This window comes from Phoca vitulina, unplaced genomic scaffold, assembly GCF_004348235.1.
Source record: "Phoca vitulina isolate PV1807 unplaced genomic scaffold, GSC_HSeal_1.0 scaffold14, whole genome shotgun sequence".
Classification (NCBI taxonomy): domain Eukaryota; kingdom Metazoa; phylum Chordata; class Mammalia; order Carnivora; family Phocidae; genus Phoca; species Phoca vitulina.
Window position 1 is genome coordinate 26619028 of NW_022589717.1, and position 15673 is coordinate 26634700.

The 15673-nt window shown below is 32.9% G+C and overlaps 1 protein-coding gene across 6 annotated transcripts in view; it reads right to left on the reverse strand.

Moving 5' to 3' along the window:
* The window catches only part of LRBA (LPS responsive beige-like anchor protein), a 758742-nt gene that overhangs the window by 472449 nt on the left and 270620 nt on the right, over nt 1-15673 (reverse strand). For all 6 annotated transcript variants that reach the window (XM_032412965.1, XM_032412964.1, XM_032412967.1 and 3 more), the window contains one exon: nt 4747-4811. In XM_032412965.1, coding sequence (XP_032268856.1) covers nt 4747-4811 — 65 coding nt within the window. The remainder of the gene's footprint in view (nt 1-4746; nt 4812-15673) is intronic.

Here is a 15673-nt window from a genome sequence, read left to right on the forward strand (position 1 = left end):
ATAAAAATTAGAGCAGAAATAAACAGAAACAGAGAACAAAGAAACAATAGAAAAGATTAACCAAACTAAGAGTTGGTTCTTTGGAAAGATAAAACAAAATTGGCAAACATATAGCTAGACTAACCAAGGTAAAAAAGAGAAAGAACACAGATCAACAAAACTATAAATGATAAAGGGGAACATTGCAATTGATACCACAGAAATATATGGGTTCATAAGAGACTACTATGAACAACCAAATACTAACAAACGAGACAACCTAAAAGAAATGGAAAAATTCTTAGAAACTACAACTTACAGGGGCGCCTGGGTGGCTTAGTCGTTAAGTGTCTGCCTTCGGCTCAGGTCATGATCCCAGGGTCCTGGGAACAAGCCCCGCATCGGGCTCCCTGCTCTGCCAGAAGCCTGCTTCTCCCTCTCCCACTCCCCCTGCTTGTGTTCCCTCTCTCGCTGTGTCTCTCTCTGTCAAATAAATAAATAAAATCTTAAAAAAAAAAAAAAAAAGAAACTACAACTTACAAAGAATGAATCAGGAAGAAACAGAAATACTGACTGGAGCAATTACTAGTAAGGAGATTGAATCAGTAATAAAATATCTCCCAATAATGAAAAGCCTAAGACTAGGGGCGCCTGGGTGGCTCAGTCGTTAAGCATCTGCTTCAGCTCAGGTCATGATCCCAGGGTCCTGGGATCGAGCCCCGCACTGGGCTCCCTGCTCAGCGGGAAGCCTACTTCTCCCTCTCCCACTCCCCCTGCTTGTGTTCCCTTTATTGCTGTCTCTCTCTGTCAAATAAATAAATAATCTTTAAAAAAAAAAAAAAAGAAAAGCCTAAGACCGGATGGCTTCACAGGTGTATTTTACCAAACATTTAAAGAAGAACTAACTTCAGTATTTTAAAACTCTTCCCAAACAAAGAGAAGAGAATACTCCCAAACTCATTTTAGAAAGCCAGCAAATACCAATACCAAAACCAGAAAAAGATAATACTAGAAAAAAAAAAAATTACAAGCAAATATCCCTAATGAATATAGATGCAAAAGTTCTCAATAAAATAACAAGAAACTGAATTCAGCAGCACATTAAAAGGACTATTCATCATGATCAAGTAGGATTTATCCCAGGATGCAATGATGGTCTGACATATGCAAATCAATCAATGTGACACATCACATTAATAGAATGAAAGAAAAGATCATATGATCATCTCAATAGTTGCATAAAAGGCATCTGACAAAATTTAACATCCATTTGTGATTAAAAACTCTTACCAAATTAGGGATAGGAGGAAGATATCTCAACATAACAAAGGCCTTATATCACAAACCCACAGTTAACATCAGACACAACAGTGAAGGTTGAAAGCTTTTCCTCTAAGATTAACAATAACATAAGGGTGCCCACTCTGACTGTTCCTATTAAACACAGAACTGAAAGTTCTAGCTACAGCAATTAGGCAAGAAAAAAAATTAAACATATCAGAATTGGAAAGGAAGAAGTAAAATTGTCCCTATTTGCAGATGACATGATTTTATATATAGAAAATCGTAAATACCCAACCAAAAAAATGTTAGATTTAATCAATGTATGTAGTAAAGTTACAACATACAAAACCAGTAGCAGTTCAATATAGTAACAATGAATTTTCTGGTGAAAGAAATAAAGAAACTGATCCCTTTTACAATATCATCAAAAATAATAAAATACTTAGGAATAAATTTAATCAAGAAGGTAAAAGATCTCTACTCTGGAAACCACAAAACACTGATGAAAGTAATCAAAGAAAACACAAATAGACAGAAAGGTATCTTGTATTCATGGACTGAAAGAATTAATATTGTTAAAATGTCATTACTACCAAAATCAGCTATAGATCAATACAATCCCTATCAAAATTCCAGTAGCATTTTTTCTAAAATTAAAAAAACACTCCTAAAATTTATATGGAACAAATGATCCTGAATAGTCAAAGAAATCCTGAGAAAGAAGAACAAAGCAGGATGCACCATACTTCCCGATTTCAAGTTATACAAAAAACTACAGTAATCAAAACAGTTTGGTACTAGCATAAAAGCAAATAAACAAATAAAACAGAACCAAGAGCCGAGAAATAAATCAAAGCATTTTATGGTCAACTAATATTTGACAAGAGAGCCAAGATTACTCAATGGAGAAAAGACAAGTCTCTTCATGAAATGGTGCTGGGATAATTAGACATTCACAGGTAAAAGAATGAAACTGAACCTTACGCCACTCACAAAAATTAACTTGAAATGGATTAAAGAATTAAATATAAGAGCTGAAACCATAAAACTCTGGAAGAAAACTTAGGAATAAAACTCCTGGATATGGTCCTTGGAAATGACTTTTTTTGGATATGACACCTCAAGCACAGGCAACAAAATAAAAAATAAACAAGGGTGACTACATCAATCTAAAAAACTTCCCTTCAGCAAAAGAAACCATCGATGAAATGACAACCTGTGGAATGGAATATTTTCAAGCCAATATATCTGGTAAGGGATTAATATCTAAAATATATAAAGAACTCATACAACTCAAAAGCAAAACACACACACACACCCCAACTTAAAAACAGGCAAAGAACCTGAATACACATTTTTCCAAAGTAGATATATGAAAGGCCACAGATACATGAAAAGATGGTGAACATCACCAATCATTAGGGAAATGCAAAGTAAAACAATAATGAACCATCACCTCCCACCTACTAGAATGGTCACCATCAAAAAAAGACAAGAGATAACAAATCTTGTCATAGATGTGGAGAAAAGGGTACACCTGTGCACTCTTTGTGGGACTATAAACTGGTACACACACTATGGAAAACAGTATGGAAGTTGATGGAACAATTAAAAAGAGGACTACCATCTGATCCAGCAATTCCACTTCCAGAAATATACCCAAAGGAAATGAAAACACTTGAAAAGATTATCTACATATCCATTTTCATAGTAACATTATTTACAATAACCAAGACATGGAAACAAATTAAGTGTCCACTGATATATGGACAAAGAAGTAGTCAGAAAGACAGAGATATAAATAAATATAATGGAATATTATTCAGCCATTAAAATTGAGGAAATCCTACCATTTGCAACAACATGACTGGAACCTGAAGGCATTATGCTAAGTGAAATAACTCAGACAAAGATAAATACCACATAATCTCACTTACATGTAGAATCTAAGAAACAAACAAATAACCCAAACTCCTAGAAAAAGAGACCAGACATATAGTTAGCAAAGGCAGAGAAAAGAGAAAGGGGGACTTGAAGGAAGGTGGTCAAAAGGTACAAACTTCCAGTCACAAGATAAATAATTACTAAGGATGTAATGTACAACATGATGACTACAGCTAACACTGCTATACAATATACAGGAAAAGCTGTTAAGAGAGTAATCCTAAGAGTTCTCATCACAAGGAGAAAAATTTTTTTTCCTTTCCTTCATTCTTTTATTTATATTGTATCTACATGAGATAACGCATGTTAGCTGAACCTACTGTGATAAACATTTTACAATAAATGTCAATCAAACCATCCTCTCGTATACCTTAAACTTATGCAGTGATATATGTCAGTTATTTCTCAATAAAACTGGAAAAGAAATTTTAAAAAAAAATAAAATTAAAAAAGAAAATATCTCTCAAGAATCATAATCCCTGGGGAAGTTTTACCGAATTCTTCCATATTAAACTGTCAAGTATTTCTTTTAACATGTATTTAAATACTTCTACAACAGAATTTAGCAAAAGGCATTACCATTGCAGGTTTATTTATTGGTTTCCAATACTAGTATGTGAGCATGTATAATTATTTGCTCAGTAGAAGAATTTCAGAAGTATTTAATGTCAAGTGAAGTTATCCATACTTTTTTGCCCTCTTCTGTAACATTAACGAGACAGATGCTGGATTCCTAGTTACTAGTTCAAATAGTTCCCAAAGTGATGACATCAGTCTCAACACTAGCCAGAACACTATAAAGAAACATTCCTGAACAACCATTTTTCACAAAATACAAATTTGAATGGCAGCTACACACACCTTTTAATTTATACCCTGGGTCTTCCGTCCAATTAATCCAAAATCAACTTCCACAAAAACAGACTCAAAGGAGTCCACTCATCATTTCCTCAATTTACTTTTACCTTTTAATTCTCTCACTCTCTTCAATCTATTTTCTCCCTTGTAGCTTTCTTTTCATCTCTGGACTTGCTTCACTTTTTCTTTCTTACTACTGAATTTCTTTTCCTTGAATTCTTCTATCTTTAAATGGAAACCTTACCAACTTTCTCCCTTTCTCTACTTTTGCATCACTTTGCAACACAGAACAAAACTTGTTAGCCCACTCTTTTATGATAGGCCATGACATAAGAGAGATAATATAGACATCTAAGTTTAATTATTGGGCTCACAAATATAATTAAATTTGTAGGAACTCCAAATAAGTATTCATTCTCCTTATATCTGCTAACAAAATCACTACTATTACTTTTGCCAAACTCAGCCTTACCTATCGAAAAATAAAGATCAGAACTTTATCATTAAGCATGTAACCATGAAGAAAACCACAAAATAATTAAATATTGACATATTTGTAGAAATTAAGCTCCACTACATTAGTGACTACAAAAACAATACAGTATCCAAAAATGTCAGTTTCAGTGACAAAAATACAGTAAGATTTATAAGTAAAACATAAATGGATATAAAATAGATTACCTTCCTTCGTTGACAAGTTCAATAAAAGCAAGGCCTGCATTCTTCTGGATAGAATTCTGCCACTCCTAAAAAAAAAAAAAAAAAGAAAAGAAAAGAAAACAGCTGAACAAATAACAGATTATTTTTTTAAAACAATTATGAAAAACATCACCCATATATCAATTTCATACCTTACCTCTTAAAGGAAAAGTTTGGTTAAATGTGCTGCCTACTCAAGGCCAGCCCTGTGAACACATGAATAGTTGATATTCAAAATTAAACTAGGGGCACCTGGGTGGCTCAGTTGGTTAAGCATCTGCCTTCGGCTCAGGTAATGATCCCAGAGTCCTGCGATCGAGCCCCACATCGGGACCCTGCTCAGCGGGAAGCCTGCTTCTCTCTCTCCCTCTGCCTGCTGCTCCCCCTGCTTGTGCTCTCTTTCTATCTCTCTGTCAAATAAATAAATAAAATCCTTAAAAAAAGATTAAACAAGTTAGTAACAATTTGATTCTATATAAGCCAAAAAGCCCTATCTATATTTATTTTGCTGTCCTATACCATTATATACCACTAATTCAACGAAAATATTGGGAGTTGGGAAGGAAGGCAGCACAAACCAAGGAGAGAGGTTTTCGTTTTTGTTTAAGAAAAGAGATGCATGACTTCCCCAAATGAGGGGAAGACAGAATTAAATAGTTTGGTACACAGTAAATAGCTCACATCCTACCACAAAAATTGATGATTAATTGAGAAAGAGAAAAGAAAGATGAGTTAATTTGGCTAGACTACTTCTGAGCTGGAAAACTATAGTTCACTAGCCTACGAATTAGCAGAAGACGGTATAAATCTATTATATTCTTTATGAATGATTATCCACTAAAAAGCGTAAGAAGGAAATAAACCAGAAGAGTATGTACAAAAGAGTTTTTTTTAATCATCTCAAAACACATAGAAATATATAAACATTCAACTCAAAACATATATAAATATATAAAATAAACATTACTCTGTAAGGCTGGGCCTACATGACTTGAAAAGTAGCTAGAGTTGAGAAATGTCCATGCATGCGCCCATATGTGCATGTATGTGTGAAATATTGCTAGAGTTGACAAATGCCAAGGTATGAATGTGTGTGGGTATGTGTATGCACATGTATATCTATTTTTAAATATAGATATTTAAATTAAATTTTAAATAAGTGGAAATATATAATCTTTATGGTCCTTAAAACTAAGGAGCCCCTTACATTCTACCTACATAATATCCCTCAACTGATCTTTATTTTATGATTCAGTAATTTACCAACATTAAAGCAGAACCCTCGGGGTAAGGTTTTTGATCCTGGTACAGAGGATCCCACACCTTACTTTCCAGGCACAGCAAAGACAGATATCAAGTCTCAAAAAGCTATCCTAAACCTAGTAATGTGCAGGAATAGTAGATGGAGACAAATACAATGGCCAAATGGACCTTTAAGACAGCCTTGAAATATCTCATGCCATAGGAAGAATCAGAAAATTATTCCAGAAAAATGTACAGTAACAGGGGCTTTGAGGGGATGAGGAGAACACAGCTGTGACCTTTGCTGATAGACAGTAGGGAATCAAAAGGGATGGTGACACCTCAAAGGACACCACAGTCAAGAACAGAAGCATATGCTCACTTCTCATCTTATACCTAACATAGCACTCTCGGCAGGCCACTTGGAAATTTGATACAGCACCAGATTATGAGGAGGCAAGACCTTAAACTGACTGAGTTTTCATTTAGATCACTTAACCTGAAGGAAAATTTGAAAATGAAAATTAACCTTAGTTAAAAGAAACTAAAGGAAGTTACTTTGCTTGCTAGAAAAAAAAATACCAGAAAGAAAAGCAAGAGAATATAGTATATATAATTCTTCAGATCAGACATTTTAACAAGTATGTACTAATAGTATTTTTTCTCAAATCCATTTTGTCTAAAACTGCAACAGGTGGGCATTTTTATTATATAGGTCACAGAAAACTCAAAACTCCACATGGATTGAAATAGGTAACAGTAGAGAGACCTAAATTTTAAGTAGACAGGAAACATCAATTTATTTTCATTAATGTATATAAAGTAATTTTAATTATAATGTAAAATCAGGAAGTATGCCATTTAAATTTCACAAACACTTTAAATAGCATGATTTAGGTCAGATAGAACACCAGTTCAAATTACTACAACTACAGAAAATTCACCATCTAAAAATTTTTGTGACCTGAACTCAAATTGGTACGTCACACAAAATATTTTTTTTCTTTTAAATTAAAAACAAATTAGACGTGAAGGTCCATATAGAAGTAGAAGAGTCCAATTTTTACAGAAGCTCAGAGAGACAGATTTATTATCGCTACTACTAGACTTCTTGCTTTCCCAAGCATCATCTATAAACCTGTATTTGTTAACTTATTATAATTGCTATCTAACCACCTAGAGTAAAACTTTTTCACTAGTTAAAAAATAATTAGACAACATGAGAAAAGAAATGAAAATACAAATCTTATTCACACTTTTGGGTATTGTTATAAAAATCTCACAATTCTCAAAGATATCATTGAGTTTTGTCTATAATCTATTCCTAAGTATAAGTTATTAACATTTAATATCACATACCAGCTACATAAATACATGCTGGTAAGAATTAGTAACTCCATGGTATTATAACAACATTCCATGGTGACAGCTGATAGCTACACTTGTGGTGAACACAGCATAATGTACAGAGTTGTCAAATCACTATGCTGTACACCTGAAACTAATATAACACTGTGTGTCAGCTATACTGCAATTATTTAATAACCCAGATGAAAATAATAAGTCCATAAGAGAAAATTAAAATTTTAATAAACCCAGCTGTTAGTCCACCCAACAAGTTTTCTCAATACTAAAACTTTATCTACAATCCTTTAAGAAGATGCCAAAACTGAAAAGAAGATTCATTAATCATGCTATCCTAAAGCATTTTTCTCCACTTCTGAGGCAATTATCAAAGAAGGTGTTAGTCTAAACAATTTCATAAACCACAGCTCAATATAACCTTTAGTGAGTTTTAATAGTTGAAAGAAAAGCTTAACGGTTATCATCTTACATGATCATTTCAGTATTTCATCACAGTATTTACAATTGTATAGTGATGGAAAATGCTAGTACATTTAAAGGTCTTGGTTATTCTTTTCCCAAAGGTATTGGTGAAAAACACGTTAAAAGCCTCAAATCCAACCACTAATGCAACTAAGTAATTTCAAAACACATTTCAGCACTTTGGAGAGGAAGGACTCAAAGCACAAGTGAGTCAATAATTTCATACCTGTTCTAAGCTGTATTTAATTGACTATCACTTCCTAAGGCTATAATTGTTGATAAGTCAATTTTTACTAAAATATACTTACTAATGCTCTTAAGTCATGCAACAACAACAACAAAGATAATACATATTAGTGAAATTTATTAAATAAATATAGTATTCCACCAAATTTCAAATAGATGCTTTTGGTGATAAAAGTCTTCTCTTAGGGTGGGGGAAAGAAAAAAGAAGAGTTCATTAACCAAATTAAGTCTATTCCTCCCTATCATCAACAAACAAATATAGAGAAAAGGGGCACCAATTAATGTGCTATGTATTAATTTATATTATTTTAATACAATTCTATCTTCCTTAAAGTAAACTTGACAGTTTTATATAAATTCAATAATCTACAATATATTATTGTGTCTTGAATTACTACATAAACTTACCTAAATTTTAAAAGTAATTCCAAAATATTATCATGTTCTAAAGTAAATAAAGTAAGGCCACAAATTGTCAAGACAGACTACATATACTCCAGGCTGCCACCTTTTTTTTTTTTTTTTTAAGGTGAGGGGGAAAATCATCAATGTTGACATTAAATGTACTATCAATTTTTTATTCTGGTGGGCTAATTACTAAACTCTCTTACTCTTAAAAAAAAAAAAAGACAGAGGTATATACTTCAGGTTAAACAGTAAAAGTTAAGAACAAAAGTAATAAAAAATAAATTAAAAATAGACAACTGCATATGAGAGAGGGTAAAAAATTTCTCTACAACCTGGAGAAAAATCAATTTGAGGAAGCCAATCAATGCTTCTTGCAGAACTCTAGGGGGGCCAAGAGTTGAAGTCACTAAGTACCATATGAAGATGTTGAGAAACAGGGATAAAAACAGTTTAAATGAATGAAAAGTAGTATATAAAACACAGAATTCCAGATCCTCTCCCCATACTTTATGGTCATCCCCACCATAGTAAAGCATTAAAAGTTTACTTTTCAGAGAAGTCAACTTCTGCACACTGTAAAAAGCCTTACTGTAAAAATCAAATAACTTGAAAGGATACTAAACTATGAGACTCCAAAGCAATATTAAAGACATTTTCTCTGAGGAAAATGAGAATCCATAATATTTAAGGGTCTATCAATGGCAAAGACAGCTCATTCATCACCAGTAGACAACTCACACACAGTTGCATGGATTTTTTGTGTGTTACACTTAAATATGAGCAGATAGCAAAGGATTACCAGTCATTACAGGAAAGACTCGTATGAATGACCAACACCAAGGAAATAGTCAGGGAAAAAAAGACTCAGAAAACAGACAATATTGTTAAGGGGGTGTGGAGAGAAGACTAAAGAAAAATATAATTTATACCATTAGAAAGAAAATATTTCAGGTAAAACAATCAGGGCAGAAATTCTGTCTTACTCACCAGTATCTCTCTGCCCCTGTACTAGAGTTTAGAGTTCTCCACAGAAACAGAACCAATAGTATGGAGATAAAAATTTTATTTATCTTAAGGAAATGGCTCACATTGGCAAGCAGAATACCCAGGAGAGCCAATGTTGTAGTTACACCCCAAGTCAAAAAGCCTAAGAATCAGGAAAACCAACAGGCTCAAATCCCAGAAAGAGCCAGTGTTTCAGTTCAAGTCCAAAGGCAGGAAAAAGTTGATATCCCAGTTCCAAGGCAGTCAAGCATGTGGAATTCTCTCTTCCATGGGGGATGGTAAGACTTTTTGTTCTAGTCAGGCCTTCAACTGACTGCATGAGGCCGACTCTCATCAGGCAGGGCAATCTCCTCTGCTCAGCCTACCAATTTAAATGTTAATCTTATTGAGAAACACCCTCAAAGAAAAACCCAGAATAATGTTTGACCAAATATTTAGACACCCATGGTTCAGTCAAGTTGAGACATAAAATTAACCATCACAGCTCTTGCCTCTCCCCAAAACAACAACAAAAAATAGAAAACTAGAAAATGCTCTTAGAAATTAAAAGTATTTCAAATAAAAATTTTAAAAGTACTGGAAGATGTTGAGCAAGTCTCTTAGTAAGTAAAATAAAAGATGAAGAAAAAACAGATGGAAATGGATATGAAAATCAGAAAACTAATCCAGATAGTTCAACATCTAACTAATTAACAGAAGTTCTAGAAACAAAATTAGAAAAAACAGAAAGCAAGAAATTCCCATAAAAATAATTCAAGAAAATTTATCTGAACCTAAGTATATACTTTTTCAGACTAAAAGGTTTACATAAAATACCAAAGATAATGAATTTAAAAGATCCACCCACACCAAAGGCATAATGCAGTAACAACAATAATTTTTAAAATAATAAAAATACTGAAAGCTACCAGGGAGAAAAAATTTGGAAAGATTATAATTTTCAGCCTCTAATACCAACATCCAAATAAGCTACTGATCAAGCTTAAAGGTAAAAATAAGAAAAAAAAAGTTTCACACAAGCAATGTCTAAAAAATTCTACCCCTTATGCATTTTTTCTCAAGAAAGTAAAAAGGAAGTGTCTCATCAAAATTAATACACCCCATTATCATCCTCCATAAGTGCTCTGCTTTATTCTTCTGAGGACATACTTATTACCCACCAGATTTCATTTCTACCTTTCCCTTTTTTTTAATTCTCTACTATATTTCCAGCGCTAGAACAGTGACCAGCACCTTACAAATTTGAAGGTCACTGTGGGCAGAAGATAGACACTGCAGCTTAAGAGGGAAGAGGAAAATTCTGGGTTGGTAATAAAAGAAACCTCCAGATAACAGCTTTCTACAGACCTAAAGAGTAACCAATCCAGATTGGAAGAGAAAAATAGAGAACTACAGGTACTACATCTCTAAGAAAAACATTTGAATCAATAGATAACAAGTGTGTTTAATCACATTGGCACAAGTTTTATGATTCCAGTGGAAAATTTAGAAATAAATTTGTGGTGGGTACAGAGAAATTTAAATAAACAAAAAAGTAGGAAATTATTAATTCCAGAAGAATAAAATGAAAGAGAGACAAGCAAGTGGGAGGAAGAAAGGAAGGAAGGAAGGGAGGGAGAAAAGGAGGGTAATCCTGGTACATTTTATAGCTCTGCTGTGAATACTTACATTGTCATAATAATGTAAATGGTAAGTATGGTTTTAACAAAATATTATGATATAACTGTACTGGAAACAACAGAAAATGTGAAGTGGAAAGAAAGAACAATATAAGTAATTCAATGGTCATCTTCCATAGAAGACACCACCAGATAATGTCTAAAATAGAAAAATCAAGAAATAGCTTAATTAAATCATTTAGAAATATGAAAATCCGTGGCAGACTCAACAACTAAGATTTAGTGAATATGGCTCCTTCCAGAAAGTAAGAATCAAAGGGAAGAAGAAAAACTGAGGCCAGGAACTGCTGTTTTTCAGCTTAAGTATTAAAATTGTACGCTAACTAGACAACAGGTATTTATCCAAAATATTGTGAAATATCTCTAAATAACCTGAACAAGCATTCAAGTCCTACAAATACTGGTATCAAAAATATGAAAATATAGGGGCACGTGGATGGCGCAGTCAGTTGAGTGCTGAATCTTAGTTTTGGCTCAGGTCGTGGTCTTGGGGTCTTGGGATCGGGCCCTGTGTCAGGCTCCGCACTCAGCACAGAGTCTGCTTGGGACCCTCTCTCCCTCTGCCCCCCCCTTTCTTTCTCACGTTATGAATACAGTCCAATGAGTAGGTACTGTTCAGGTTTATAGGTAAGCAAGAGTTTAAAAAACTTATGAAAATATAATTTTATCATAAACCATTAAGAATTATTTTTTTAAAGTCAGTATTCTACATCCTACTAAATGAAATTAATTTTATCTCTACTGCTTTTGATCATAAAATATTCTTTTTTGTAAGTATTGATTTAATGATTCAAACATAAACAGAGGAATAAAGAATAATTTGTTAATAAAAACCTAAACTCATATCAAACTATTTCATTTTCCCTATTAAATATATAAAAATTTAAAGGCTTGTGCTCTTCAATATCAATATTAATATTTTAAGATGTTACAGTTATACATGCCTTTGTAAAATAAATCAAATTGGTTGGCTATAGCTCCAATTCCCTAAGTAGATGACAGAAACACTAGTAGGAGTCAAGGAAGGAGGCCACAGAGGAGAGCTCAAATAACGAAGGGAATGTATTAACACAAAATTGAGAACCACATTATGCACAGGACTAAAGGTCAAAACTAGAGAAAACTTGTTCATGGTCAAGATATAGTAATCTTAAGTGCTCAAAGTAAACGATCAAGAACTTTTCAACAGTGTTTGCACTTTATGTCAGCACTCTCTCAACAGCTTATCTAACACAAAATCGAGTAACCACATACCAGGAAAGAGTATGGCATAACAGAAAAGGACAGGTTTTATTCCATTGTCTCTTTAGAGGGTAAAACAAATCATTACCTGAGATAGAATAAAATGTTGCCCTTTGGAAAGTTTTGGTTTCAATGATTTCTGTGGACATACACTTTTAAAATGTACATCTAATTTGTACAGATATTATAGCTCAGTTTATAAATGAAATATATATACACAGATCATTACAGAGTTAAGAAAAACAGAAAAGAAAAAGTCTATTAAAGTTGAATTGGCAAATGTTTCAATTTTACAATCGCTTATTTAACAAATATTATTGTGAACTATAAGCAAAGAATTGAATATTTAGAACACATTTATTGGGTTTACAAAATAAAGAATGCAAAAGTTTAAAAATCCAAAAGGCTGAGATAACCATGCAATCAATTATGTAAGTACTACAAATAGTTTTAAATTATTTGTAAATAATAAAAACAATAATCCTCTTACCATTGTGTTTAAGCATACATTAAAATTAATACATTTACAAGTCCCTTTAAAAATCTGTTTTTAAACTTTTTAGGAAAAACATGTTCTCCAGCCAATAATAATCCTTAAATTACTTCCAAACTGGAGTCAATTTAGCCAAGATCTTTTACTGATCAATTCAGAAATCTCAATTTCAATAAAGGTGACAAAAGTTGCTCTAACCCTTTCCAGTTACAAGCTCTCAACAGATGACCATCATTAAGCTTATATCAGGGCTTCACATTCAAGAGCTATATAAATGTGTCCTATTAGTACATGGTCAGTCTATTTGGCAACTCCAGTTCTCCAGACATATGGCAATTGCTGCCCTTTGAGGTCTGAAGTCAAGTCTTTAGGGAATCTCAAAGCCTGCACTGAAATTACAGGGAGTGTTCATTAGAGACTGCTGGAGAGGAAACATGAAAGACTTCCATTAAAACTATATAAAATGGCTAATTATTTTTCAAAGATTTTTAAACCCTCTAGTGTACTCAGCAACAATAAAAAATATTTACCAACTGCATTATTTTTAAAAGCACTGCTTTCCTGACTTGGGTGAAAACAGCTTTTCCCATTCCCCACACCTCAATATACCTATCATTTTATCAAATCATCAAGATTTTCTGTTTTGGGAGAAAATAAAATTATCTTATACCTCTAAACTCTTTCTACAGATCACTGTAAATATTTATGAAATGAAGGTAGTTTTAGAGGCAAAGTTTTGTTTTATAATATTTAGTTTTAATTAACATATACTGTGAACTCACCTAGACATACATGTTTCTTTAAATGCTTTTTTATCCAAAAAAGTCTGCCTCTATTGCATTTTTATTCCATTTTCAACTAATAATCATAAAAAGTTACAAGCACAGAATAATATAAATTACTAATCAATCTATAAAATGGCATTTTCAGATAATATTGTGGAAAATATATGAAGATTCAAATGTTTAAAATTTTAAAAATGTCAGAAAATTAACAGGAGTTAAAAGAAATCTCATGTCTATGCTTTTTGGGATTTTGAAAGACACGAAAAGGATAAGTATTTTCTAATTAATAACTGCTGCCATTTTAACTTTTCAAATCTGTAGACACTTTTTAACATGAGAGAATGATTATTTACTAAGGTTCACAACAAAACAATACTACTACAGAATATTTCAGTAACAAATCTCTATAAAATATCATACAAAATTCATTAGCTTGCCTCAATCATTTCTTGAATTCACATATATGGTGGATTCTGACAGCCTAATTCCAAAAACCAATTACAACCTCAATCCATATGTAAAAAAGATAACAGAAAGCAAGTACGTTAAACCAGTTTAAAAGAATAAAAAACTAAAGAAAACAGATTACGAATGATTTATATGAATGCCTAGTGCTGAAGTTAATTACAAGTAACCCAATAAAATAGTGCCTTTATTATTGTACAGCAAGTAATAGCTCTAGATGTAAAAACCAGAACTCTTTCTGCTGACTTTTGCATGCCCGATCCCACAGCACACAACATTAAGAATTAAACATGTAGTAAATAAGGCATATAGAAAACAGCAGTTTTTAACTAAAAACAGAGAACTCTCTTGCTGTTTAACCATTTGGGGTTTTCCACTCTAAACAGTGACCACTGTAAACCGATACTGTGTGTTCATTGAGTAAATTCTTAATGTTAATATAAATTGAGATTTCAATGTCAGTGCAGTTATTACATCAAGTGAAAAATAGCTGCAAAGCATCGCATTCATTTTAACATTCATTAGGGGCAAATAACATATCTTTTATGTTTATGCTATGAAATGATGATTCTTTAGAATTAAGTTTTTCCAAATTCATCCTATACCTATCTATAAAGCTTTGGTCCTGATCTTAAAGTATACTATCTAAGACACATATACTGCACGCTACAGTAACCTGTTATAGTTCTCGACAGCCACAAAGTGTAGCCAATTACAGTATGCTTGATGACGACTTTTCAGTCTAGAATGATTCCTTAATTCTTTCAAATATTTATCAATGCACCAATATGATTTTAGCTGATATCAACTTTAAGTATAATGCAGAAGTCCTAAGATATGTTGGGATAAATATCATCATATAGGCCATTCTTTGACCAAAACATTAACTGAAATAGTGATACAATGAAATACTTGCTAACCTGGTTTTGATGCACAAATAAATCAGGACTGATGAAACACAGAATCAATAACACATCTCTGTAGCAATATTTTATTCCTATCAATTTCATATCTATCAGGAATACATGCAATATTAGCTTATTTTACTTTTGGGGGGTGTGGGTCAGTAACTTCACAAATTGGTATTTGTCTCCTCAACTATGGTGAAACATTTTAAAGGTGGTACTCTCTATCTCTTTGATTTCGCAACACTACCTGATTCAATTTTCCAAATAACAGACATTCAGATGCTTGTTAAAGAAACCATACACTGTTAGGTGAAGGCAAGAGGAGCACTGCACTAAGAACACTCAGAGATCGTCAAAGCACTGCTAGATAGATTAATTTCCTGTGGCTGATATAACAAATTGCCACAAACTTTAAGTCTTTTCTCTCACACTTCCAGATGCCAGAAATCCAAAATCAGTTTCACTGAACTAAAATCAATGTGTCAGCAAAGCTGCTCCCTTTTTGGAGGCTCTAAGGTAGAATGTATTCCTTGCTTTTCCAGCTTTTGGTGCTGTCAGCATTCTTTGGCTTGCAGCCACATTGCTCTCTGTTCCATCTTCACATTGCCT